The following is a 25,544-nucleotide window of genomic DNA, read 5'->3' on the forward strand; positions in this document are numbered from 1 at the left end:
TTGACAGCTTCATGCAATGGCTTCTGTGGGCCTCCATGTAGGGACACCTTGACACATGCCTGGCCTCAATGGCTTTCCTTAGCTATAGAGGGAGATTCTTCCCTTCTGATACTTCCTGAGCTGGGCTTTCACAGTTCAAATCACCCTAGGTACTGTTTTCTGTTCTACCACTAATATGGTCCATTAAGCCCCAATTACAGCATCCAATTCTTTTTCTAGTCTAAAGTCCTGAATTCTTCCATATTCTTCTAACAAATAGCATGGTCAGGCCTGTCACAACAATACCCTGCTCCTTGGTACCAACTTATGTCTTAGTCAGTGTTTTATTGCTCTGAAGAGACACCATGACCAAGGCAACTCTTATAAAAGAAAGCATTTAATTGGGGTTCACTTACAGTTTCAGAGGTTTAGTCCATTATCATCATGGTGGGGAGCATGGAAGCACAGAGGTAGACATGGTGCTGGAGAAGTAGCTGAGAGTTCTATATCTGGATTCACAGGCAGTAGGAAGAGAGAGACACACTTTCTCCAACAAGGCCACACACACCTCCTAATCCTTCTCAAGCAGTGCCATTCCCTGATGACTAGGAATTCAAGAATATGAGCCTATGGAGACCACACTGGTCACACTTAAGCTCCCACTGAGTATAAAGCTTGGCCTGAACCTCTGGGCACACCTATGTACACAATGCAGGGCACAGAAGCCACGTGGATCCAAGGCCATGTGCAGCAGAGCACTCTTGGCAGGGTTTTAGTTCAGAGGAGGAACTCCATGGGTGAATAGAGAAAAAGCAAAGATGTTTAAAGTCTGTAGGTTCCAAAGAGCCTCTGCCTGACCTATATATGGCTTATGAGGTAATAGGGATCAGAAGAAGAGGAAGAGATCAAATTCAGGCAAGCCTGAGCCACAGCAGGAAATTCCAATGTGTTCTCTCTGCAGAAACAGCAGGATTTATGAGGTCTGTCTTTCTCCCAATCCACACCCCAGGAGAGAGATAGCAGCTGCTTTTCACTTCAGGTGAAATTTTCATAGAGAGAGTGTTCAGGAGGCTCAGCATCTTGCTGAAGAGTTGACACCATCTAGATGAGTGAAAGAACACACAAGAACAAGGTTAACAGAGCCGTGGAGAATCTGACTCTTTTTAGTTTGTGCTGGTGAAAGGCTAGGCCAGGGCAAGGCTGATCAATTTCATAATCTATGGGAAGTCTCCTAGTGCTAAGGGCCTTGGGCTGGACTCCCTGTAAGGGTGTATCGGAGAGCTCAGTGCGGCAAATTGAAGTCTCCTAATGCTAAAGGCCATGGACTGGACTTTCCTTGGATGGAGGGGTAGTGGACAGTTAAGTATAGCAACTCTAGGAGTTAAAAAATGACAATAAAGTATCTTCATTTCAGAAGCTACCACTGAGTGATCCCAATCTTCCCTGAACTGGAAGAAAAGGGGCAAATATTTATTTAACAATTAAATGGAAGAGGTTAGGTTCCAGTTAGACCTTAGTCCTTCTGGGTCCAAGGGTTCTAACAACCTCTTTGTCTTCTGGAGAAGATACAGCATATGCTCTAGAGAGAGGATGAAACCTGAACTGATGATGGTGGGGGAGGGGAGGGGTTAGGACTCATTATACTGCCCAGAGATGTGTGTTAGAAAATGATTGAAAGAGGTCTGAGAGGTTCCTGACCCAAAAGTGATGGCCTTGGACCCAGAACGAGGACTCCTAGTCCAAAATTTTCTGGACAGGTGATAACTTCTGTCAAGAACATAGCTGAGGAAATACACTGGTTTCTATTTACTGTAGGTTAGGGTGGGGATACTATATAGACCTGCCTGTGGTGGCTTATAGCCACTTTAAACATCAGAACAAAGACCCATCAATATTCACGGCTTTAAGTTTGAACAGTTTTTACCCCAAGAACTAAGCTGGAGAGGAAAGCAGCCTGAAATGCAGTAATTACACAGATTTGTTCTCGAGGCCAGCGGCGGAATATGTAGGCATTAAACACTGGGCTTTAAGTCAGGAGGAGGCATGCATATCTGAACAAGTATTTACTGAGTCCACTCTATCTTCTGCTTCTTCCTCCTCCACCTTGACAGGGTCTTGCTATATAGCTCAGTTATCCTAAAACTGGCAACTCTCCTGTTTCAACCACCTAAAGGTATGCCACCATACCTGGCAGAGTATCTACCTTTTAAAGCCCAGTTCAACTTTCTTCTCCTGAAGTCTTATCTGTTCTGTCCCTCAGTGCAGTGACACCTGCTCTGTCCTTCAGTGCAGTGACACCTGCTCTGTCCTTCAGTGCAGTGACACCTGCTCTGTCCTTCAGTGCAGTGACACCTGCTCTGTCCTTCAGTGCAGTGACAGCTGCTCTATCCCTCAGTGCAGTGACAGCTGCTCTGTCTCTCAGTGCAGTGACACCTGCTCTATGCTTCAGTCCAGTGACAGCTGCTCTGTCTCTCAGTGCAGTGATACCTTCTCTATCCCTCAGTGCAGTGACAGCTGCTCTGTCTCTCAGTGCAGTGACAGCTGCTCTGTCTCTCAGTGCAGTGACACCTGCTCTATCCCTCAGTGCAGTGACAGCTGCTCTGTCTCTCAGTGCACTAACATCTGCTACTCCTAGCATCTGAAAAACACTTGGAATTTGACAAACAATTTATTCAGTAAGCATGTAGTGTTTTCTTTTCTTCCTCCCGCTGATAGATTCAACTCCAACATCCCCTATCAAATGACAGCTAAAAGAACAAATCCTCAAGTTCAGGGTGCTGCCACAAACACATATGAATCCTCATAGTGACCAACCCAATGATGGGCCATAAAGGGTATTTTTTTGAGACAGGGTTTCTCTGTGTATCTCTGGCTTTCCTGGAACTCACTCTGTAGACCAGGCTGGCCTCAAACTCCAGAGATCTGCCTGCCTCTGCTTCCCGAGTGCTGAGTTTAAAGGTGTGCGACACCACCACCTGGCTAAAAGAGCCATTTAATAAACATTAACGATTGAATCATTAATTACAGATAAGTAGCATGTTTGAAAAGATTTAGACCTTAAATAATTCTTATTGAATGTTTTACAGAGGGAAGGTGAAATTGGGGGTAGACTCAAAAGCATAAGTGGTAGAGTAATCAATGTTTTTAGGAAAATGAGAATGAAATACTCAGCCAGACTCAGAGGAAGAATACTTGTTGAGGTGTATTTAAAAGGGAAAAGAAAACTTCTTAAAACTGATAAATACTTTAAGCGAAGGGGCAAGATACAAATTTGATACACAAAGTCAGCAGCTTTCCTACAGACCAACGACAAACATGCTGAGAAAGAAATGAAGAGAAAAATGCCATTCACAACTGCTACTAAATAAAATGGGAAAAACAACAAAAACCAATAGATACACCAACAACAACAAAACACCTTGGAATAAAGGTAACCAAGGAAGTGAAAGGTTTCTACAATGAAAATTTAACATTGACTAAGGAAATTGAGGACACCAGATGATGGAAAGACCTTCTATGTTCATGAATTGGAAGAATTAATATTGAGAAAATGACCATCTTGTCAAGAGCAATATGCAGATTCGATGCAATCTCCATCAAACCCCAATACCATCCTTCACAGAAAAATATATCTTAAAGTTCACATGGAAGCACAAAGACAGCCAAAGTCATCCCAAACAAAAGGAACAATGCTGTATTTCAAGTTATAATATAGCCACATAGTGACAGAAACAGCACAGTACTGGCACAAAACAGCCACACAGCTCAATGGAATAGAATAGGGGACCCAGATGTAAAGTCATATAGCTACAGCCACTTGATTTTTGACACAGATACCAAAAACACACACTGGAGAAAAGAGAATCTCTTCAGCAAAGAGTGATGGTGAACTGGATGTCCACATGTTGAAGGATGATACTAGATTCTCATTCTGCACAAAAGTTAACCCCAAATGGATCAAAGGCCTTAGTGTAAGTCTGAAAATTCTGGAGAAAAAAAATTGGAGAAACATTCAAGATATAGACATAGGTAAGGACTGAACAGTAGTCTAGGAACTAAAGCCAACAATCAACAAATGGGACTCAGGAGATTAAAAAGCTTTGGTATAGCAGACACTTAAATGAGTGAAGAAAGCCTATAGAATGGGAGCATTTCATTGCAATCTCAACATATGACAGAGGATAGATATTCTGGAATATACAAAGAACTGAAAAAATCCCCATCAACACAAAATAAAACAAAAACCCCATATAACCCATTTGATGAATGGGCTGATGAAATGAACAGAGAACTTGCCCCCCCCCCATACAAAGAGTCTACAAACATATCACAATATTCAACTTCACTCACCATCAGAGAAATAAAACTAAAAAATAGATTGAGATTCCATCTTTCCTAGTCAGAATGGCAGTCATTAAGGAAATAAATGATAAATGCTGGCAGGGATGTGCACAAAGGGAACCTTATACACTGTTGGTGGGAGTGTAAAGTAATGTAGTCACTATGGGAGAGAGTATTGAGATGTCTTTAAAAACCACAAAGGGGATGGAGTGAATGCTCATTGTTGAGAGCACTGGCTGCTCTTGCAGAGGACCTGGGTTTGATTCCCAGCACCTGCATGGTAGCTCACAACTGTCTGTCACTCCAGTCCCAGGGATGCGATGCCCTCTTCTATCCATGTGGGTACAGCATGCATGAGATGTAAAGAAATACATGGAGACAAAACATGCATATATATATATATATACATATATATGTATATATATACATATATATATATATTAATTTACCAACAACAACACAGAACTACAGTAGATCTACCATGTGTAACCCAGGCATCCCATTACTGGATATTCACCCAAAGGACAACAAGTCAACACATCACAAATAGATATTCTGTTCATTGCTGTACTAGTCACAGTAGCTAAATTATGGAACCAACCTCTGTGTCCAACAAGAGAGGAATGGTTAAAGAAAATGTGGTATATTCGAGAGGAACCTGTGGTTGGTATGTAAAAGGATTAGAAAATTTAATTAAAAAAAAATAAGAAAAAAAGAAAAAAAAGAAAATGTGGTATATTCATGTTTTTTTTATCCATATAGAAGAATGAAGTCGTATTATCTGAGGGAAAATGGATGCAACTTGAGATAAAATAAGTGAATTACGTGTCTTGGTTAAGGTTTCTATTGCTGTGAAGAGACACCATGACCATGGCAACTCTTATAAAGGAAAAACATTTAATTGGGGTGGCTTACATTTTCAGAGGTTTAGTCCATTATCATCATGGTGTGACATGGTGGTGTGCAGGTAGACATGGTGCTAGGGATGGAGCTGAGATTCCTACATCTTTAGTTGCAAGCAACAGGAAGTGGTCTGTCTCACTGAGTATGGTTTGAGGATATATGAGACATCAAAGCCCACCTCCACAGTGACACACTTCCTCCAACAAGACCACACCTACTCCAATAAGGTCCCACCTCCTAACAGTGCTACTCCCTTTGGTACTATTTTCTTTCAAACCACTACATTAAGTCAGTCTCAAAAAAAAAATCATATGTTTTCTCTCATTTTTGCTTACTAGATTTTATAGACACACAAAATCATGTATGCATATATGACATGAAAGTAAAAGTAAAACTGTCTAGGGGAACCAAGGGAACTATTGGGAGGGGTGAGAAAAGGGAAGGTGGTGGATACTGGAAGGAATACTCTTAGGTCATGATATGTACTTGCACGGAAACATTTAAAAATGTAAGTGCTTGTGGTTTGTGGTACTGGAACTTTCAATTGTCATCAACATGACAAGAGCTCAATTAGCTTCTGTGAGTCGGCTTCTTCAGCTTTCAAATGTGAATGACAAGACATTTCCAGAGATTGTTACAAGGATGGAGGGGAACTCGTTTGTGAATGCCTTATGAACTGTGGGACTTTCTATAAACATTAGTTATTGTAGTCATTATTATTTAGTGGTAAATTCTACCATTAAGAGACTCACTCAACACTATAATAAATCAAATATATAATATATTATATATATATGTCTTATCAACCTATGGTTGATGTTAAGAATAATCAACATCAGATGTTGAATTAGCTATTAAATGTTCAAAGGCTTTGGTCACACAGGTGTGAGTCAGACATCTCTAATGATCACAGAATGTATCAGAACCGCACATCCTGAGCTCATTTGAGTTTCTCAGCCACAAGAATCTAGGACTTCCAGACAAAATGGTTGGGAACAGTTTCTTACTTTATAAGTTTAAGAAAAAGAAAATGGTTCTCACCTTGTTAGGTTTCTGTACCGAGCAGTAGATTGTGTTCGGGTTTTCTTTCTTTTGAGGAACTGGGATCTTTCCCTGTAACAGGTGAGCAGACTAGCATTAGCCATCAAATGAGAACATTCCGGTTTAAACCACTGTTGTGGAGTATTAGTTTAAGATGTGTTACATTCATTTATACTGTGGAATATTTGTTTAATGATGCAAAGATGTATTGCATTCTATTATGTTGCATTTGTTTAACTCTATAAAGCTGTGTTATTTTGCCTGCCTCAAACACCTGATTGCTCTAATAAAGAGCTGAACAGCCAATAGCTAGGTGGGAGAAAGGATAGGTGGGGCTGCCAGGCAGAAAGAATGAATAGGAGAAATCTAGACTCAAGAGAAGAGAGAGGAAAGAGCATGAGAAAAACAAGGAGAGGAGGACACCAAGGACCAGCCACCTAGCTACACAACTAGCCATGGAGTAAGAAGAAAGAAGATATATAGAATAAAGGTAAAAAGCCCAGAGGCAAAATGCAGTTATGCAGTTAAAGAGAGATGGGATAATTTAAGTTAGAAAAGCTGGCTAGAAACAAGCCAAATTAAGGCCAGGCATTCATAAGTAAGAATAAGTCTTCATGTATTTATTTGGGAGCTGGGTGGCAGGCCCCCAAAGAATAAAAAACAAACAAAAAAAATAAATAAAACAAAAACAAAAAATCCAAAACAAAACAAAATCCTACAACCCACAGCTCTTGAGGTCAGAGTACATCCCACTGTGTTCTGGTCTCAGAAATTGGGAACTGCCTTGGGGCAAGGGATAGTGCCTCTGTTTCTCTCGTCCCCATGCTAATGACCCAAGAATGGGTTCCTCCATTTCAAAGGATCTCAAGGTTTGGTAATCACAGCTGAACAGAGTGTCTGTATGGTCCTTGTCCTATCCCCAGACAGACTTCCTGTTTTAGGGACTCGTCTGTGACATCACATAGTCCTAGAAGCAGCAGGAGGATGAAGGTGTGTTATTCAAAGTGCTCACCTGCACATTAAGGTACACTTGTAGGTATGTAATGTCCTCTTCAACCTCAGACTTGACCACTGTGTCATCTGGCACGACCACTTCATGCTCTGTTTGCCTCTCAGAGGCCAAGTCACGTGCAGTGTGCCCCTGAGTGTCCATGTCAGACACCTCACTTCTTCCATCAACACTGCTGTGCATTCTGGTCTTTCCCTCGCCCTCTTCACCCTCTTCTATTGTTGCATTGCTGTCAGAGCTGGTGTCCGAGGCGGCCTTAGGCCTCGTAGTCTCAGCAGGCATGTCTAGTTTCTCATACCGTTGAGAGAGCACAGAAAATCTCATGTGGCCAGCTGGGGTTTCTAGAACACATTGTGCAGGGTTAACACATCTTTCTTGAATTGCTCCAAAGACCCAATTTGTTCTGATATCTATCCTAGGTATGACGTCAAGGCTGCAGGAGATTTCCCATTAGGGAGCTCCATTCTGTTCTCCCTTTCTCCTTTTCAATAACCAAATAATTTATTCATCTGATAGCTAAATATTCACTAGATATAATGTATGATGGTCTTCTCAGCATCCTTAGCGAACGGAACTGGGCCACTGGATAAAACCATGCCAAGGATACAGGCAAGTACTCTGGGAAAATACAAAGATAAAGTATGTCTGATCCTAGAGTTCACTGTCTAGCTGTGGGAGAGGAATCATATACATGAGTAAACCATTAATGTAAGGTGGTCTCTGAACGGTATCACATGGGAGGTGTAAGAAAAGTACTGGGGTTGGAGGTCATGGCTCCTGTGTAGAACAAGGAAGACCCTGAAAGTGGCAGAATTGAGGTGGGTTATAAAGTAAAGGCAAGGTTTTGATGAGTGACAAGATGTACTTTGTATGGAGAGCAGCAGGATTAAGGCAGTGTAAAACACGGATCACCCTCCCTTGAGGAAAGGATGCATTTATAATACTTAAAAAGTGCAATGGCCCAGGCATAGCACAATCAGAACATGCGCATGTCACAAGTAACTAACACGGCACACTGAGAGGGTAGAAACCTTGCCTTGGGGCACATCAAATAGCTCATTTGATGCAAATGTAGAAAAAAAAACCATGTCTATCATTTGCTAAGTATTTACGATGTGTCAGGCAATGCTCCAAATGTCTTTAATTTGCCTAAAACACCATGAAGCAGAAATGAGAAAGCTGAATCACATAAAAGTTAAGCACGTTCCCACCTACATAGTAGAGCCAAGATTTGAATGTAAGTGGCTTGGTCTCTGGTGTTCTTGTCACTACCCACTGCTTTCTCTGGCTTTGTGTGGGGAAAAATAAAGTATGAGTTGTTCTAATGGTTAACAACAATAGTAACTATCACTGAGTAGCCACTGCGGACATCACTCCACTTTGGTCCTCACAGCAGATGAAGCAACCCCATTTTTCCAGATAAATGAAAGTTAGAGCTTGAGTTATCCATGATGCTATCATTGGAAAGGAAGAGAAGCAGGGTCCAAAATTGGCATGTCTGACCTGAGTCCATGTGTCTGACAACTAGTTTATGTTGACTTTAGACCACAGCAGAGCCATGAGGAGTCATTGATAGTCTTTTTTCCATTCCCATTTGAGGGGGCACTTTACATTTATCTCTCAGAAAGTCTGCATTGTATGATGACTTCAGCCCCAGTCCCTCTTCTGATCCTACCTCTTGGTAGATCTCTTCCATGATATGTGAGAGAGTTTTTAGAAACATGGTTTGGTTTGAGGGACTTCCTAGCATTCCAGAACTCTGGAGTTTAAGGTGGTAATTTGGGGCAACATGGGATTGGCAGGAGGACATAAAAGCTAACATCTAAGCTCTTCCTCCACACCAGCATCCACTGGAACAGTTCTCTTTTTACATGTTGAATAAGAGTTCGTTTCAAGAAAGCCTTCCCTAGCTTAGGTCAAATTGGAAAGCCATTGATTATGATCCCGAATGTTGCGACCCTTTAATACAGTTCCTCATGTTGTGGTGACTCCCCAACCATAAAATTATTTTGTTACTACTTCATAACTGTAATTTTGCTACTATTATGAATTGTAATGTAAATATCTGATATACGACCCCTGTGGGGCCCTGGCCAACAGGTTGAAAACCATTGCTTTTGAGTAATAGGCATCTGTGTACCTGATTTTAATTAGCATCTGGTTTTGCTCCTGCCACAGTTTTATTATTCCACCTGGTCTTTGTTTCTGTGTTCTTAGAATGGAGAAAATAACCCATCTTTATGGTAGGTCATGTTCAAGCGCTAACAGTCAACATCTGAGGAACCCAAGAGGCTCCTGTAGACACAAGACCCCTCTTAGTTCCAGCAATTACCTCTACTGGATCCATCTTCCAGGAGCTTTTGTTCCCAAACCACCTCCTTTCAGCATACTGCTTTTTCAAACTTTATCAGGCATATAAGTCATCTAAATGTAGATTGTATTCAGTATTCTGGTGGTAGCAATCAAGATTCTGCATTTCTAACAAGCTCCTAAGTAAGCCACATTGCTGGTTGCCTGACTGTACGTTGAGTAGCTAGGCTTTGGAACTTCTATCTGGAACAGGACCCCCATATCCAGAGTCACCAATGATATTACCTGATGTTTCAGCTGGGGTCTCGACTTGGCTGCACCTGATGGCCGAAGACAAACCTGAGAAACCAAGTAGAAGAAGGTTACCAATGAGGACTATGAGTAGAGAGATATCTTTGGTTCTGTGAGACTCAAAGGAGATGGGGAGAGGCTTCTGAAGACACAGTCAGGGAAGAGACTATGGAGAAGGAGGGGACCCCAAGATAAGCACAGGACCAAGGGAAGTAGTAATCAGAGTCTAGGGTTGTCGTCATCTAGGAAGAATGCTGTGGGACTTTCTGGCATTTCTTGGGAAGAGAGAGCTGTAACTCTTCTAGAAGTAATTCTTGCAGGATCCATGTGTTTTAGCCTGCCTTTTTGGGAGAAATTCTCCATTATCACTCTAATATTAAGATTCTAGAGGGAGCTGCTAATCATGAACACTTATTTCCTTGTGTGCAGCAACCACATGATTTCAACCTGGGAAATCAGAGATATTTCTGACATTTTTCAGATTTGAAGTTGGAGGGAAGCATCCTGCCCCAGCCTAGTGTGAGAGTTATTAGTATGTGTATATCTGAAGCTACAGGTTGCTGTGCTGTGGTAAGCCCCTCTCCTTGACCCCCAGCTATATTGCAATAGGAGAGTCAAGTTGGCTCAAAAAGAACAACACAGATAACATACAGAGAGATCTGGTGGTTTCTTAGCCTCTGCTGACATCTACCCATTGAGGCCACTGAGTCATGAGATAATAAATCATGTCCCTGTCCTTCCTCCACATTCTATAAAAATCTAAGCTAGGGTTGAAAAGATTGTTCAGTGGTTAAGAGCACTGGCTACTCTTCCAGAGGACCTGGGTTTGGTTCCCAGCACTGATATGTTGTCTCTCAACCATTTGTAACTGCAGTTCCAAGGAACCTGATGCCCTCTTCTGTCCTTCACAGGCACCAGGCACACACATGGTGTACAGACACACATGCAGGCAAAACACTCACAACACATAAAATAATAAAAACTATGAAAACCCAAGCTGATTTCAGTTGGTCTACAATTATTTTTAGCTGAAGACCCTCAACTAATTCTCAGCCTCCCTATCACTCTGAGAAGAAACTAGGTCTGGAGCAAGAAGCAAGGGTTTAATGGGAGGATTTAGAAGCCTGCATGGATTTCAAGCAAATAGATTTCTAAGGGTGGGCAAAGTTAAGCTAGAAAATTTACACTGTTTCTTTTGCTTCAAAATGGACCACCCAACCAGCATCCCCAGGAACCAAAGGATGAGCACCATAAGCCAGATCCAAAACTTCAGGTTTCTCTCAAAGCCTTGAAGAGAAAAACAAGAATATTAATGCAAATATTGACAGAGAAATCAGAGCAAATGACTGATATGACACAATGACAATCCTAACTGACTCTTAGAATCTCACGACAGCCTAAAATACTTTCATTTATTCATCTGATACCTGTTTTTGAGCAAGCCTTGTAGGCAAAAGGTGACTGCAGTACATAGGTAGACACAGACTTTCTGGAGAGCTATTTACAGCTTACCCAAGGCCAGAGCTTTAAGTATCTGATCTGTCAGACCCAAAGCAGCCTTTCTCTATGAAATGAGGCAGAAGAAAAGGAAAAAAAGAGTTCAGATTCCTATGAAGCCAGGCTCCACATATGTCTTCCTGACTCAGCCTGACCCAACACCATTGCGTCTTAGGTGGACTTCACCCTTCTGCTTCCGTCTGGGGAAGAACAGAGACCAGGCCTACAGTTCCAATGCTGCTTTTGCTGTGTGGCCTGGGTAAGTCCCCCATCCTTCTGTTAGTGTCTTCATAGAACAGGGAAAATGATAAAAGCATTCCTTTTGTAGGGCTGCCGGGAAAATGAACTGTGCAAGAATGCACAGAGCTCTAGAGTGGCGGCCAGCATTTATTAAGAACCACCAGAGCCAGGCATGTTGGCATACACCTTTACTCTCAGTACTTGGCACAGACAGATAAATATCTGTGACTTTTAGGCCAGTCTGTCTACAGAGAGAGCTCCAGGCCAGCCAAGGCCATCCTCGGTTTCAAAAAACAAAAAGCAAAACAGAGCAGGAAAGCTTCCTCTTTTAGATTCACTCACACAGGCCAAAGGGCCAGCATTCCTTTCCATACACTCCCCATTACTCTCCAAACCTTGAATTCCGTACTGCCCAGTAAGCCATGGCTTTTGACTTGTAGCTGGTGTGGCTTAGAAACTAAGTGCTTACTTTTGTTAAAATTAAGTAATAAATGGTGATTCAGTTCCTTGAAAAACTGGAGTTCATTTGGAAAAACTTGAATGTGTACATTTATTCTTGAGCTGTGTATTTTATGGCATCTGAATAAGAAATACTTTTGATAAAAATTTAATATCCGAGTTGAGATACAACATAAGTGTAAAGCACGTGCTGACTTTTAAAGCATTAATATGTTTTATACCAAATTCACATGAAATGTTGGTATTTTGGCTCTATCAGGTTAAATAAAATACATTATAAGAAGTAACTGTTTTGCTTCCTCCCCTTGTCACTTCTTCAAATCTCTTGTTAGCCCAGGCTGGCATCAACTCTATGTAGCCAAGGATGTCCTCAAACTCCTTGATCTTCCTGCCTCTACCTCTAGGGTTGTGGGATTACAGGCATTATGGACCTGTACCTCTACACTCAGTTTTTGTAATGCTATGAATTACACCCAGGATCTCAGATGTACTAGGAAAGCCCTCTAACAACTGAATTAAATCCACAGTTCTTTTTTTTGTTGTTGTTGTTTTGTTGTTTTGAGACAGATTCCAACTCTGTAGCTCAGGCTGACTTCAGATTTGTAACCCTTCTGATTTAGCCTCCCAAGTGCTTGGATACAAGTGGTTACTAACATGTCTGCCTCCTCTTGCTTTTCCTAACGTAACCATCAGAACCTTAGGATTATATGTCTGGACCGCATCACACTGAGATGATGCTCTAATGGACCCTCCCCCACTCTCCCTCGCTGACTTTCATAAACAGTTTAGGATACAATCTCTGGATTTCAAAGTCCCAGCTTCTGCAGCCTAGGTGAGAGAGAGAGAGAGAGAGAGAGAGAGAGAGAGAGAGAGAGAGAGAGAGAGAGAGAGAGAGAGCAACCTGAAGAGATGGCCCCCAAAGAAAACTGGCTGGAGCTGTTGCTGACAGGGTTATGGGCGGTGCATGTGAAGCTGGGCGGCCTTTCACCACATTTCCAGGAGACATTGAGGCGTGACTCCACTTGGGACATAACAGCTTCCTTTGGCAGGGGCGTCCATGTGTATGTCACATTGTTTCCACCATCTTCCACTGAGCAGGTTAACTGTACCTTGCAGATACCGTCCTTCCTGTGCACATGGCTCTGGTTGACACTGGGCTTCTTCAGTCTCTCTGTGTTTGAGAAAGACAAACTAGACTTGTCAGCAAATTGGCCTGCCACCAAGGCTGATATCCCGAGTTTGAGTCCCAAGATCCACATAGTAGAAGAAAAGAACCAAATCCTGGACACTATCCTCTATTTGCTCGCTCGTGCGCACACCACATGCACACACAAAACACACACACACAACATACACACATACAAAACACACACACACACACACACAAAATGTAATTTTAAAAAGAGCAAAAAAAGAAGAAAGAATAAAATGCATTCATGAAGAATGTGTTGTACCCCCAGGAGTCACAAGCCCCATGGAAGTCATTTCCTTATCTACAAAATGTCATGCATATCACTTTACCTCTGTGGACCTTGATACTCAGCTGTCAGTGAAAAGGGAAACATAAAAAGAACTACTTGGTCCAAATATTGTACTGACAGTGAAAAGTTGACCAGTTCATCAATACAAACAAGTTCAGCTTTTATAAACACAATGTTTTAAACATTACCAAAAGTTTTTTAAAGAAAAATTAGTATTTAAGTAAATCATTGTCTTTGTTATATAAACAAAAATTATTTTGCATTTGTTTATTTATTTAGAGACTAGGTCTCATTATTGCAGGCTGACTTCCACCTTGCTGTGTAGCTTAGGATGGCCTTGAACTTCTGATCATCCTGCCTCTCCATCTTAAGTGTTGGGATTATAGGCAGGTGCCATCATACCTGGTTTCTGTAGTGCTAAAGATCCAACCCTCGGCTTCCTGTGTAGTTGGTAGGTACTCTACTAACTGAGCTACATCCTCATCTCTCAAAATTATTTTATTTTACTTTATTTTATTTTATTTTATTTTATTTGTGTGTGTGTCTTAGAGCAGAGGAGCTTACAGCTTTATTAACATTAACTTGTTTCCTCTCTACCACAGAGAAAAGACCCAAACAAAAGTCCCTACATTTTCTTGTATAACTTAAAAGTACAGTATAGCATTACCACATAGTTATACATCAATAGCTATTAATCTATAAAGCACATTTCTTATCATTGTTATCAGAAATCTATGAACAAGATTCATTCCATCTCACTTCACTAGCTGGCACTGCATTTATTATCATTCAAAATTATTTGAAAATAAATAGTAAGGCTGGTTTTATTTGCTGTCTGTCTGCTAGTGTTTTTACTTAATCCTCTCTGTTCTTTCAGTTTTTGTTTGTTTGATTGTTTGTTTGTTTGAGACAGGGTTTGTCTATGTAGCCTGAAACTTACTCTGTAGACCGGGCTAGCCTCAAACTCACAGAGATCCACCAGCCTCTGCCTCCCAAGTGCTGGAATTGAAGGCCTGAACCATCACTGCCCCACCTTCTTTTAGATTTAATTATATTTTTAACTTTTAGTATTTGGGTCACCATATGCAACTAACATGAACCTAGGCAGCTTGCCGAACTCTTTAACAGGACTGTGGATGGATGGTTAACACATTTCCCTAGATATGAGCAAAGTCGGGCAGGGACCATGCTTATTCTGTGTGAATAGACAGGAAAAAAAAAAGCTGGCTGGCCTAAACTATACAAAACACCAAGCCAAACTCCTGCCAAGTCCAGGGATGAGAAGGAAGAATGTGAGATCTGTGTTTCACACTCTGGGGACCTGAGTGGCCTATCCTCTTGAGTCACAGTGTTTTGAGAGATGAAGAGAGCTTCCCTTCAGTCTACTCTGCTTCCACCCTTATTCTAAATGATAACGGAACATAAAAGTACACGCTGACAAAATTAGGTGTCAAAGGCCCAGATAAAGGAACACTTGGCAGGTGGGCTCTGCTCATGATGGTTGTTGCAATGTTTCCTTATGTGAGCACACCACTGTGAACTGACTAGTTGTTAATAATGCCCTGAGGCGTTTTGGCAGGAAGGGAAAGTGAGAGAGGAGAAACCTTTCAGGGAAAGGAGCGGTCTAGGGGATACTCACGGTAGATGAGCAGGGTGAAGTGTCTCACAATGGCCTCTCTGGAGGCCTCTGAGCACACATAGGCATGGTAGGTGCCGGCATCCTCCATCTCCAGCTGGCTGATCTTCAGGGAGTGGTCCTGGCCAGAGACCCACAACCTCCTTTCTTTAGGACCATTGGGCTTACGGTGAGGATCTGGTGTTTCTGCTCCTTCCCATTCTTGGCTGATAATTGACTTGTTAAACACCCAGACAGAGTTCTTCATGTCTCGACTGTCCAGAAACGCCAAGGACAGGGTCATGGGCTCTCCCAGGGTCCCTACCACTGTCTCCCCCACTGTTTTTCCTCTAGAGGCTCCTGAATTTGAAATCAGAGATGAGATATTACTGCTTCAGCCTCTGTTCCTAACTCCCTTGACCCCCCCCCCCCCAGTCAAGCTGAAGGGGACAGGACCCCCTTCTCCCCTCCCCTTAGCTCCACTCCCCATGAGACATCTGTTTTACTTAGTTCTTTTCACCTCACTCTTGGCCTGTCCAGCCCTCCCCACTTTTGAAGCGATCCTGGGAGACACTACCACCCAAATAAAGCTCAGTTTGGTTCTTTACTTTGGAACCCTCTTTTCCTCCCTTGCTGTACCCTTGGGGTGCCACAGTGCCCTGGGGTTTCCAAGCCCAGCCAGTATTTCCCAGGCCCCTGAGCAGAAGGCCTTTGGACTTATCCTCTTTCTTTTTCTACTCCATATGTGTGTCACCGAAAACTGATCTTTAAACCCCACGGGTACTTAGGCTGTTTCTAGAGTCCCCTGAAAGATCTGAATGGAGCCACTTGCCTGTACAAAACTGCCAGACATGGACAGGTTGGGAGCTGTTCTGGCTGACTGGGTTCCAGGCTGTGCAGGTATATGGTAGGTCTGGGTCACAGATACTCTGGGAAACGGTGAGGATAGGGTCCCTATGGGATTTATTAAAATCGGTGTCCTTTTGGGTCCAGCTGTATTGGATACCGTCCTTTTCCCCATTCACAGTGCAGATCAGGGTGACGGTGCAGGAACCATTCTCAGAGGTGGTCACGGATGTCATGGTGACTTGAGGCTCTTGTAGCTGTTCTGAGAGGGATAAGAGTATTGAGAAGACTCTCAGATTTCTTCCTTGTCAGGGAAAGGCTGACCAAAGAAGGAAGTGATGGTAGAGAAGGTAGGGATGGAGGAAGATCAGCGTGTTCTAGGGAAGAGGTGTCTGCAGGCTAGGGCAAGCGCCTCTCCTCTATGTTTCTGAGACATTCTCTGCAGGTCTTATTATCACAACAACTCAAAATTCCTAGTAGTGTGGTTCTCTCTCTCTGCCCTGTGCTTGGGACCCTAGGTGCACTGAGTAAACGCTGAATAACCTAGGGGGTAGGGGCTCACTTTCTAGAATTCAAATCATCCCTGCGTCTTGGTCTGAGCTTAGGATCCACTACTCTCAGTCCTTCCTTCCTCAGCCCCCTTTTTATTCCATCTCCATTGTTCAATCTTGTGTCTAATTTCTTTTTGAATAGGTGATAGGTATACACACAAAATTGAAAAAAATGCAGAAGGGTATATGATTTTAAGAAAAGTAATCATTACTGTCCCCAACACCTATTTCTTCTTCTGCATTAATTTTTGAAGGCAGTTACTGCTAAGGGTTTCTTTTCAAAGTAATATTTTTATTAATTATGTGAAAATTATATGTGTATAATAATGTATATAATAAATATGTATATATTTTGGTCATATTCCCCTCAGTGGCACAATCGACCAGTGCACAATACTTACAGTAAGAGTTTCATACTGATCTCTCTAGAGATATTCTAGAGATAGCTATATGTATGGCAGCATGCTATTCATACTGTCTGGAACTTATTAAGCATTAGTGATACATATGAAAAATTGCTACAAGTTAGTGATCTATTCTAAATTTATTAGCTGCACAAAACTTTCTTTTTTAAATATATACAGAATATCCTACAAATCAATAAAGGTGTCAAACTACCTGGTTGGTAGAAATATGGTACTAAGAAACGAATAATTTTTTTCTCAAAACTTCTTATATTCAAATCCTAACCCCCAACATCTCAGAATGTGACTCATTTGGAGACAGGTTTATGTTTGGAGGTAGGGGTAAATAACTCAAAGTAGGCCCTAATCTTATTTATTATCCGCATTGAAGAAGATAAATAGGACGCCAACTACATTGACAAACATCTGAAGACACAGAGAGAAGATGGCCATTTTCAATCCAAAGACCGACTCCAGAAGAAACTAAACACACAGATATTTCGGTCAGATGCAAAGTTGTAAGAAAATGCACTTCTATCATTTAATCTACTCGTCCAATAATATATTTTTTTAAATTTATGTGTTTAAGTGTTTTGCTTGCATGTATTTCTGTGTATTACATGATGCAGTATACATGGAGGCCAGAAGAGGACATTAGGCTCCCTTGGAACTGAGTAATAGACACTTGTTAATGACCATGTAGCTGCTGGGAGTTGAACATGGGTCCTCTGGATGAGCAGCTAGTGCTCTTAACCATTGAACAATTTCTCCAGCCCCATCAGCCAACAATATTTTGTTATAGCGACATTAGCAAACCAATAGAGATTTTGATACCAAAAATTAGGTGTTGTAACAAATATCTAAAAATATGGAAAAGTGTCTTTGGAACTGGCTAGTGGGTAGAAATTGGAAGAATTTTGAGATGTATGTTAGTAAAAGCCCATGTTGCCTTCAAGAAGTTTTTGGTAGAAATATGATGTTACAGCCAGTTTCTGAAGACTCAGAAAGAAAATAGGGGCATTGTAAGGACACAAGCACACATGCATGTGTACACACATATGTATGATAATAGGTTTCCTTATATATATGTAATCATCAACAAAATAGTGATAGAAATGAGAACAGTTAAGGTCTTTCTGGTGATGTTTCAGAAATTGGACATATGGCATTAGAAACCAGAGAAAAGTGAATGTTTACAAAAAGTGGGATAGAACTTGGCTGAAATGCGTTCTACTGTTTTTGTGGGAAGTAGAATGTTTAAGTAATGAAACATATGTCTAAGCATAACATTGAAGGTAAGGAGCTGGAGAGATGGATCGGTGGTTAAGAGCACTTTCTGCCCTCGCAGAAGACTACAGTTCTGTTCCCAGTACTCACATTGGGTGGCTCACTTTTGCTGGTGACTCTAGCTCCGGGGGATTTGACACCTTCTCCCCCGTCCTTCATGGGCACCCATGTGCACGTGCACATACAATCACACACATCTACACATAAATAAACAATAAAAAATCTTTAAAAAGTGTTGAGAGCACTACCTTGTTTCTTTTAACCACTTAACACAAAACAGAGGAAAGAGATAAGTGGAAGGGATTGTTAGGCAAGACAGAACCAGAACTTGAAAAGTAGGGATTTTTTTCCCCAATTTATATTGCAAAACATATGAAAGTCCTTCTGGGGAGAACATGGGTGTGCACAATGTTAGCTGAAGAGAGAGTGCGTGTGGCTTATGGACTACATTGATTAACCACCACAATCTTGGACTGAAGGAACAAACACAGGGTAGAAAGAAAGCTGACAGACTTTTGGAATTCTATAAGACAATGTAATGAGCTGCAGGCCGGTAAGTGCATGTTGTCCATCAAGAAGGAAAAGACACCAGTGGTAGTTCAAAGACTTTCAGGGCTCTGCCTGTCACCACGAGCCCAGAAAAGACAGGTGTAGGGTAGGAATGGATGGTTTTGTTTGTTTGTTTGTTTTAGAGACAGAATGATGTCTAAGGTCAAGAGGTAGATGGTCACCCAAGGAGACATGAAAGACATTGCTACCACTATAGTGGACCCAGAAGATACAGCACTGAGCCTTAAAATATAATGAAAATAGCCACTCTGGGTTTTAGGCTTGCTTGCCATATGTGACTCCTTCCTTTCTAATTTATCTCTTTCAGAATGGGGGTGTTTACCATACGCCCAGCCTACCACTGTATTCTAGAAGCAGAATGTCTTGTTCCATAGGTTTACAACTGGAGAATGGTCTCAAAATGAATTATACATCAAGTCTTATTCATGGTTGATTTAGATGATACTTTGGTATTAAAGTTGATGCTACAGTGGGTTAAGACTTCGGGGGTTGCAACACAGGTCAGCAACATAATATCCCGGAGGATCCCAAGAGTAGAAGCCAGAGACCGAGAGCCAGATCAAATGGCTCTTTGCCATGAAAACTGGCAAGTAAAGATATATTGACAAAGGGGTTCATTGTGTGACTCATGATGGCACACTACATCTTCCATGAGGAGATTTTTAAGGTTTTCCCTTCCCTATTTTACCTTTTATTTTATCTTATTTTTTTTTCTTTTTTCCCTTAAATTTTGTTTTATTTGGGGGTGGGTGGGCAGGGGTGGAGGGTGGATGCAAAGGGACAGGGAAATGACTGGAATCAAGATACATCATATAAAAGACACAGAAAAAAAGTATTAAGAATTTGGAAAAAAAGACTTTGGGGGCCAATGGAATGAGGTTTTTACACACATTTTGCATGTGTGGAAAGCATGGGTTTGGGTAGGTCAGAGGTAGTGTTGTTAGGGATCAGTAGGAGACTGGTGGTGGTGTGGGGGTGGAAAATCCCCTAAGCTCTCTAGAACTCACCATAAATGCGGAGGATGAACTTTTCCACTCTGGTGAGGCCAGAATTCTTTTGGTTTATCTGAGCCTGGTAGGATCCTGAATCATTCTTGGTTAGGTTACTGATGCGCATGGAGTAGGTGTTGCTGATGTTGAGTCGGCCACTGTAGTCTTTGTCCACAATATGTACATGTTTTGGGGAGAATGCTATAGCCAGAGACTTTGGGGGATAATTCCAGGCAACATTCTCAATCTCTGCATCCCCTGAGATGTTTAGGGGGAAAGTCACAGAACCCCCTAGCACCCCTGATATCACTATTGAGGATGTTTCCTTCTCAGAGGCTCCTTGTCCTGTGGAAACAGAAGAGGGACTTGGAGGAGCAGCTGAACTCCTCAACCCAGCTTTCATTTGTTCATTCATTCATTCATTTATTTACTCAGTAAACATGGATTTGTCACAAATTCCATATGCTGATAAATGAATGACTAGACCTTCTCCTTCTAAGCCCATTGGCTAGCAAAGTCATTCATTCATTCATTCATGCATGCATGCATTCATCCACTCACTCACCAAACTCTCTCCCATAGAAGCAGCTGTAGTAATCATTAAAACATTCCTTCTAAATTTCTGTCCTAATTGGGAAATTAGCCTTATGACTGGGTGAATTTCTGAATTTTTCTGAGAGTCAGATTATTGATCTGTAAGACTGATAAACTCATCACAGCTACGTCATCTACAAGGGGTATGACAAAACATAAATAAAAGCAGGTTGCTGCAAACTGTAAAGATCTAGAAAAGCAAAAGACAGCATCTCTTTAAGATTAAAATGGGTAGGTAGATGCCTAGAGAGGCAGAGAGATGGCTAGGTGAGTGATAGAACAAATAAGCTAGCACCTTGGTAGAACCTGTGTGCCCAGAGTGGGGAGAAGGTTATCATTAGGAGACTAGAAAAATGAAAATTCCCTAATAAGGGCTGTTCCCTGCTGCTATACTAAGCATATGAGCATTCAAAATTCTCTCACTGTTTTCAAGTTTGAGAATTTCTTTATTAGCCTACTTTCTGCCTCATCCAGGGAACCTTCAGCTGTCTTTAGCTTAGTCAGGTCAGGTTTGGGGTTGGGAAGAGATGATAACATTGGCCCACTACTGATTTTTTGGCTCAAGCAACATCTATATTTCTGATAAACATTGTTATTCAAGCTCCTAAGAGCTTTGGTCAACACAGCTCATTTTCCTATGACAGCTCTGAGGTGATCCCAGCCTAGACTCCCAGATCCCAGGACTCCCAAGGCTTTGGGAATTTAGGTCAAATCAGACAAGTTCTGCAGCATGGCTACTCCAGGAATTCTGGGTGAAAAAATAATATAAATATATTAGAGAAAAAGAAGACATAGAAGTGTAGCCTAAAGGGAAGGGAGGAGGAGGAAGAGGAGGAAGGGGAGATGGAGGAGAAATCACATTGCCTAGGGCCACCTGATCATAAGAAGTCCCTACAGTTCAGGGGATGTGAGAGTTAAAACAGGAAGTGGAAGAAAATCTAACAGTTTTTGTTCCCTTAGGACGTCTCCGGTTTATCATCAGAAGGGTTTGCTCAGGTCCCTCTGTGAATTTATATACATTACATAGGACACAAACTAGAGTCAGCATTTCTTAGCAGGAAAATGTGAGGGTAAGGGGAGCATGGTTTGATTCCAGAATTATTTGAGATTGGGGCTAGAATGTCACCTCCTCACAGTGCGTCAGTGTGCATGCACACACACGTACAACACACACACACACACACACACACACACACACACACACACCATACACACTCACTCTCTCGCATGTACAGATCTCAGAACAAAGTAAAATTGCAGAGTAATTACCACAAGGAGGGTAATTTCCTGATTTCGCCAATAAGAATCTCTCTTCCGGGCAGAAGACCAGCCTCAGAGAACACAACAGCAAGTGGAAGTGCCTACAATACGGACTTACCCATGAGCAGAAAGAGGAGAGGGACGCATAGAACGGAAGAAAATACCTCCTGCTGTCTCTTCAGTGGCTTATCAGAGAAAGACTCTAGAGGCCAGCCACACCAATACCTCTTTAGATTCGCCATTATGGTATCTTTTCAGATCTCAGATTAAAGGAAGACGTCCTTCCCACAGCTTCCTCAAGCATGTGAGTGAACGCCCATGCCCAGGTGCATGCACATGCGTGGTGTGTGTGTACGCACATTTCCCAAGAAGAGCTATTTATATCGAGCACTACAAACTTGTGCATCTGCTCAGACTAAGGTAGGGTCCCAAGCTCATCCAGATCCTTAAAGGAATTTGCAAACCGTGCTGGGCTTCACTTGTTTTAGCATCCAAGGTGGGCTCTAAGCACCAATGCTAAAAACGTCTGCTAAAGAGCTTCACTCTGGACATTCATGTCCTTATGTAGTCCCCTCTTCTTAGATTCTGGCTGGACTTAGTGACTGCTTATAGTGAACATAATGTGACAGAGATGGTGGGATGACACTTCTGAATACAGAGTTAGAGAAGGGCAATGGCCTCCCTCTCATCCTTTCCCATTTCTATTTCCTTCTCTCTCTTCTCTCCTCCCTCTATTTCTTTTATTTTCACAGTCTCTCTATCCCTACCCCCACCTCACACCCTTAGTTTACTCTGAAGGAAGCCAGGTCTTAAGTTGTAAGCCAGATTTTGGAGAAATTGCCAAGACAAGGCACTGAGGGGAAACCTTCAGGCGGTGTGCATCAGGGAACTGATTTCTGGCTAACAATCTCTGGGGACTTAAGGCCTGCCAAAAGTCAAGTGAATGAGAACAAAGTGGATCTTTCCTGTTTTGAAGTAACCACACCTCTGTGTGATACCACGTCACAAGTGTTGTGGAATTGAGGGAATTAGTTCTCTCTTTCCACTATGTGGGTTCTGGTGATCAGACTCAGGTCATCAGTCTTTACACAGTAAGCCATCTCATTGGTCCAAGTCTTAAGAGAATTGGGTGAGTTGAAAAGGGATGTCGGAGCAGCATAATGGAAACCAAGACGCTGGGTTCCTTTAACAGGCCTCCTGTCCTGCTTTTCTCCTCCCTGCACCTGCCCTACAACCTGGGAGCTTCCATACTTTAAGGTCTCTAGCAAGGACACTTGAGGGTCATTGCCCATAATAGCATCTCTGGGGCCTATGGAGAAGAGTGGGTAGATGAGTTCTGATTTAAAATAGCTACAATCCAAGATGGTCACTGATTCTCAGTTCAACTCTGGAAATATAAAAATATTCCCAGTCTTTGTATGTGTCCAGCTCAGTCACATGGGTGTGACTGGGAGAAAGGGGCATCGCTGTGACAGCAGGGGTGTTCTAGTTAGGTTTCTGTTGCTGTGATAAACACCATGACCCAAAACACTTGAGGAAGAAAGGACTTTTTCATTCTACAGGTTACAGTCCAGGATCTAAGGAACCCAAGGCAGGAGCATGAAGCAGAAAGCATGCAGGAAGGTTGCTCACTGGCTTGGTCCCGGGCTCACATTCAGTCACCTTTCTTATACAGCCCAAATTCACTACGTAGGGATGGTGTACCATCCACAGTGGGCGGGACCCTCCTGCATTAAATAGCAATCAAGAAAATGCCCCACAGACACGGCCACGGGCCAATCTGACGGAGGCAATTCTTCAGTTGAAATTCCCTTTCCCTGTGTGTCACATTGACAACAAGGTTTAGCCACCACGAGGAGAAACTTAGAATGGAAATCCCTGCTACGGAAGCAGTGTAGTAAGCTGGATATCAGGCTGGGGGCCAAAGTGCCTTATCAGGGATTAAGGAGGTCCAGTCCCTCGATAGTCCCCTCTCAGGGTCCGGGAAGAATCTACAACCAGCTGATAATTAATCTTTGATGAGAAGAAATGAATCTATGTACACGAAACTCCTTAGTCCATAAACTTTATTATTCTGTGTCAGTTACAAGCTTATATTCTGCTCTCATATTTAGGTCTTTTCTTGCCTGATTTCTCTCTACACTTGTCCGCGGTCCCCTCTGGGTTCTATCTTAATTCCTTCATCTTGTTCTGCCCCTTCTAGGTTCTCATCCATCTTGTTCCTTCCCATATCATCTTTTCTCCCATCTCTTTCTCTCTCCTCATCTCGTTCTTCCTCATCTTGTTGTTCCCCATCTGGCTCATCCTCATCTTCCATCTCATTCCTCTAGTACTCTCTTCTAGCCCTTCAATCTAGTTCTTCCCCATCTCAGTTTGTTCCTCTCAAGTTCTTACCCGTCTAGTTCTTCCATTCTCTTTTCTCTTCTCCGACTCTCCGTGCCCTGGAAGTCCTGGTATATAAAGCCAGGCTTCCAGGGTCAAATGGAAGGGTGTATAAGAATCACATAGGGAGGCAATAACCATTAATTATCATTTGCAACCCCAAAGGGAAGTGACCAATGGGGAAATGAATTAACTAAAGGCTGAATTCAGGTAATATCTAAGAAGAGGGCTCTTATGTGCTCAACTATAATCTTAAACGTGATTGGTAGAAAATGTTAAGAATCTTTAAGTTGCTAGGTCAGTGGGAGAAAGTAAAACTGTCTTCTTTTTTCCTGTGGCTCCTATCTGTCCAAGCTATCTGCCGTTTTTTTCTGCAGGGTGGGGGAAAGTGTGCTCAGTCGCTGGGCAACCTGTGTACAGCTGGATGCCTCTGGTGATAGTTAAAGGGAGATCTGGAAGTGGAGGTAAGGTTTGGGAAGGGAGGAAGTAATGCTTAATTGGCACATCCGCCAGGCCTTCTCAAACAGGTAGCCTGGATGGTTAAGTCTGTTCTTAGAGAATACAGAGGTATCTCTGATAAAGTACTCTCCTCCATCTGGGGATGGACCTGGCCAGATGCTGCTAATGATGATAATTACAGGGAGGCTTGAACTGGGGTTCTGGCTGAGCATAGCTGTCAGCGCAGAAGGTTATCTAAATATTCCTAGAAGTGGTTAGGTAAGGAGATAGCGGTCTATAAAGTTAGTAAGGCTGTAAGAAAGAGGGGTCCGAGCTGAATTGTGTAAAGCTATCACTTAATGTCCACCTGACCTAGGTGGTGTCTCCTTGTGGAATTTACCAGGAGACTTGCATGTGGACTGTTATTACTGCTAGTCCTTGAGAGAAAGCCTTTCCTGAGGCTGTTCTCCAAAGTCCTGGAATGTGTATGTCCAGAGAGTGATCAGTCCACACTGTTAGCCCTTCTTAGGGAAAAGTCAATTGGGAAAACTATGAAGGCACACATGATTTTCATAACAGAAGACAGCTGATATATAACAAGCCAAGTAACACCAAAAACTCCTTGGGATTTGGTTTCCTCTGGAGGAATTCCCTGATTCCTCCAGGTAGTGACTTTGCCATAACCAGCTGAGTTCTTATGATATATTCCTGCGGCCTGCAGCAGTTCCCCTTTTTTCATTTAGTTAAAAAAAAATTTTTTTTAGGACAATGAATATGTAGATAAACTTAAGTTTGGAGATTTCTGAAAAATGATAAGTAATGATTAACATTGATTTTTAATCAATATTGTACCTATAATATATATTTATAATCAATACTATATAGAGATGGCAGGCTGAGGATTAGTTTAACCATCTAATAGGTATAGCTGTATATAGTTAGAATATCTCTGTCTCCAAAAGGGAGCAGATGAGTAATCATAAAAATCTATTTTTAGCTAGTATGGCATAATATGGTCCAAAGTGTCTGAATACTATGATTGTGACTTATCAAAAAG

At 42.1% G+C, this 25,544-nt stretch overlaps 1 protein-coding gene across 1 annotated transcript; it reads right to left on the reverse strand.

Moving 5' to 3' along the window:
• Window positions 1–366: 366 nt before the first annotated feature.
• Window positions 367–21,933, reverse strand: Ly9 (lymphocyte antigen 9). The gene is made up of 10 exons (XM_052737633.1): window positions 21,786–21,933; window positions 19,832–20,158; window positions 15,999–16,274; window positions 15,191–15,526; window positions 12,972–13,241; window positions 11,060–11,161; window positions 9,869–9,922; window positions 7,277–7,614; window positions 6,265–6,336; window positions 367–1,080 (listed from the first exon to the last, which is right to left on the reverse strand). The coding sequence occupies exons 1-10, from the start codon at window positions 21,907–21,909 to the stop codon at window positions 1,015–1,017; spliced, it is 1,965 nt and encodes a 654-aa protein (XP_052593593.1). The 5' UTR covers window positions 21,910–21,933; the 3' UTR covers window positions 367–1,014.
• Between the last annotated feature and the right edge of the window lie 3,611 nt (window positions 21,934–25,544).

The sequence above is a fragment of the Peromyscus californicus genome, unplaced genomic scaffold, assembly GCF_007827085.1.
Source record: "Peromyscus californicus insignis strain IS unplaced genomic scaffold, ASM782708v3 Scaffold_14__1_contigs__length_90479793_seg_2, whole genome shotgun sequence".
In the NCBI taxonomy this organism is placed as follows: domain Eukaryota; kingdom Metazoa; phylum Chordata; class Mammalia; order Rodentia; family Cricetidae; genus Peromyscus; species Peromyscus californicus.

Coding starts and splice junctions, on each gene's coding strand:
- Ly9 (XM_052737633.1), bottom strand. CDS start 21,909: ATGGCGAATCTAAAGAGGTATTGGTGTGGCTGGCCTCTAGAGTCTTTC. Junction 16,275..19,831: donor GTTCATCCTCCGCATTTATG/GTGAGTTCTAGA, acceptor TATCCCTCTCAG/AACAGCTACAAGAGCCTCAA. Junction 7,615..9,868: donor GACCCCAGCTGAAACATCAG/GTAATATCATTG, acceptor AATGTGTTCTAG/AAACCCCAGCTGGCCACATG.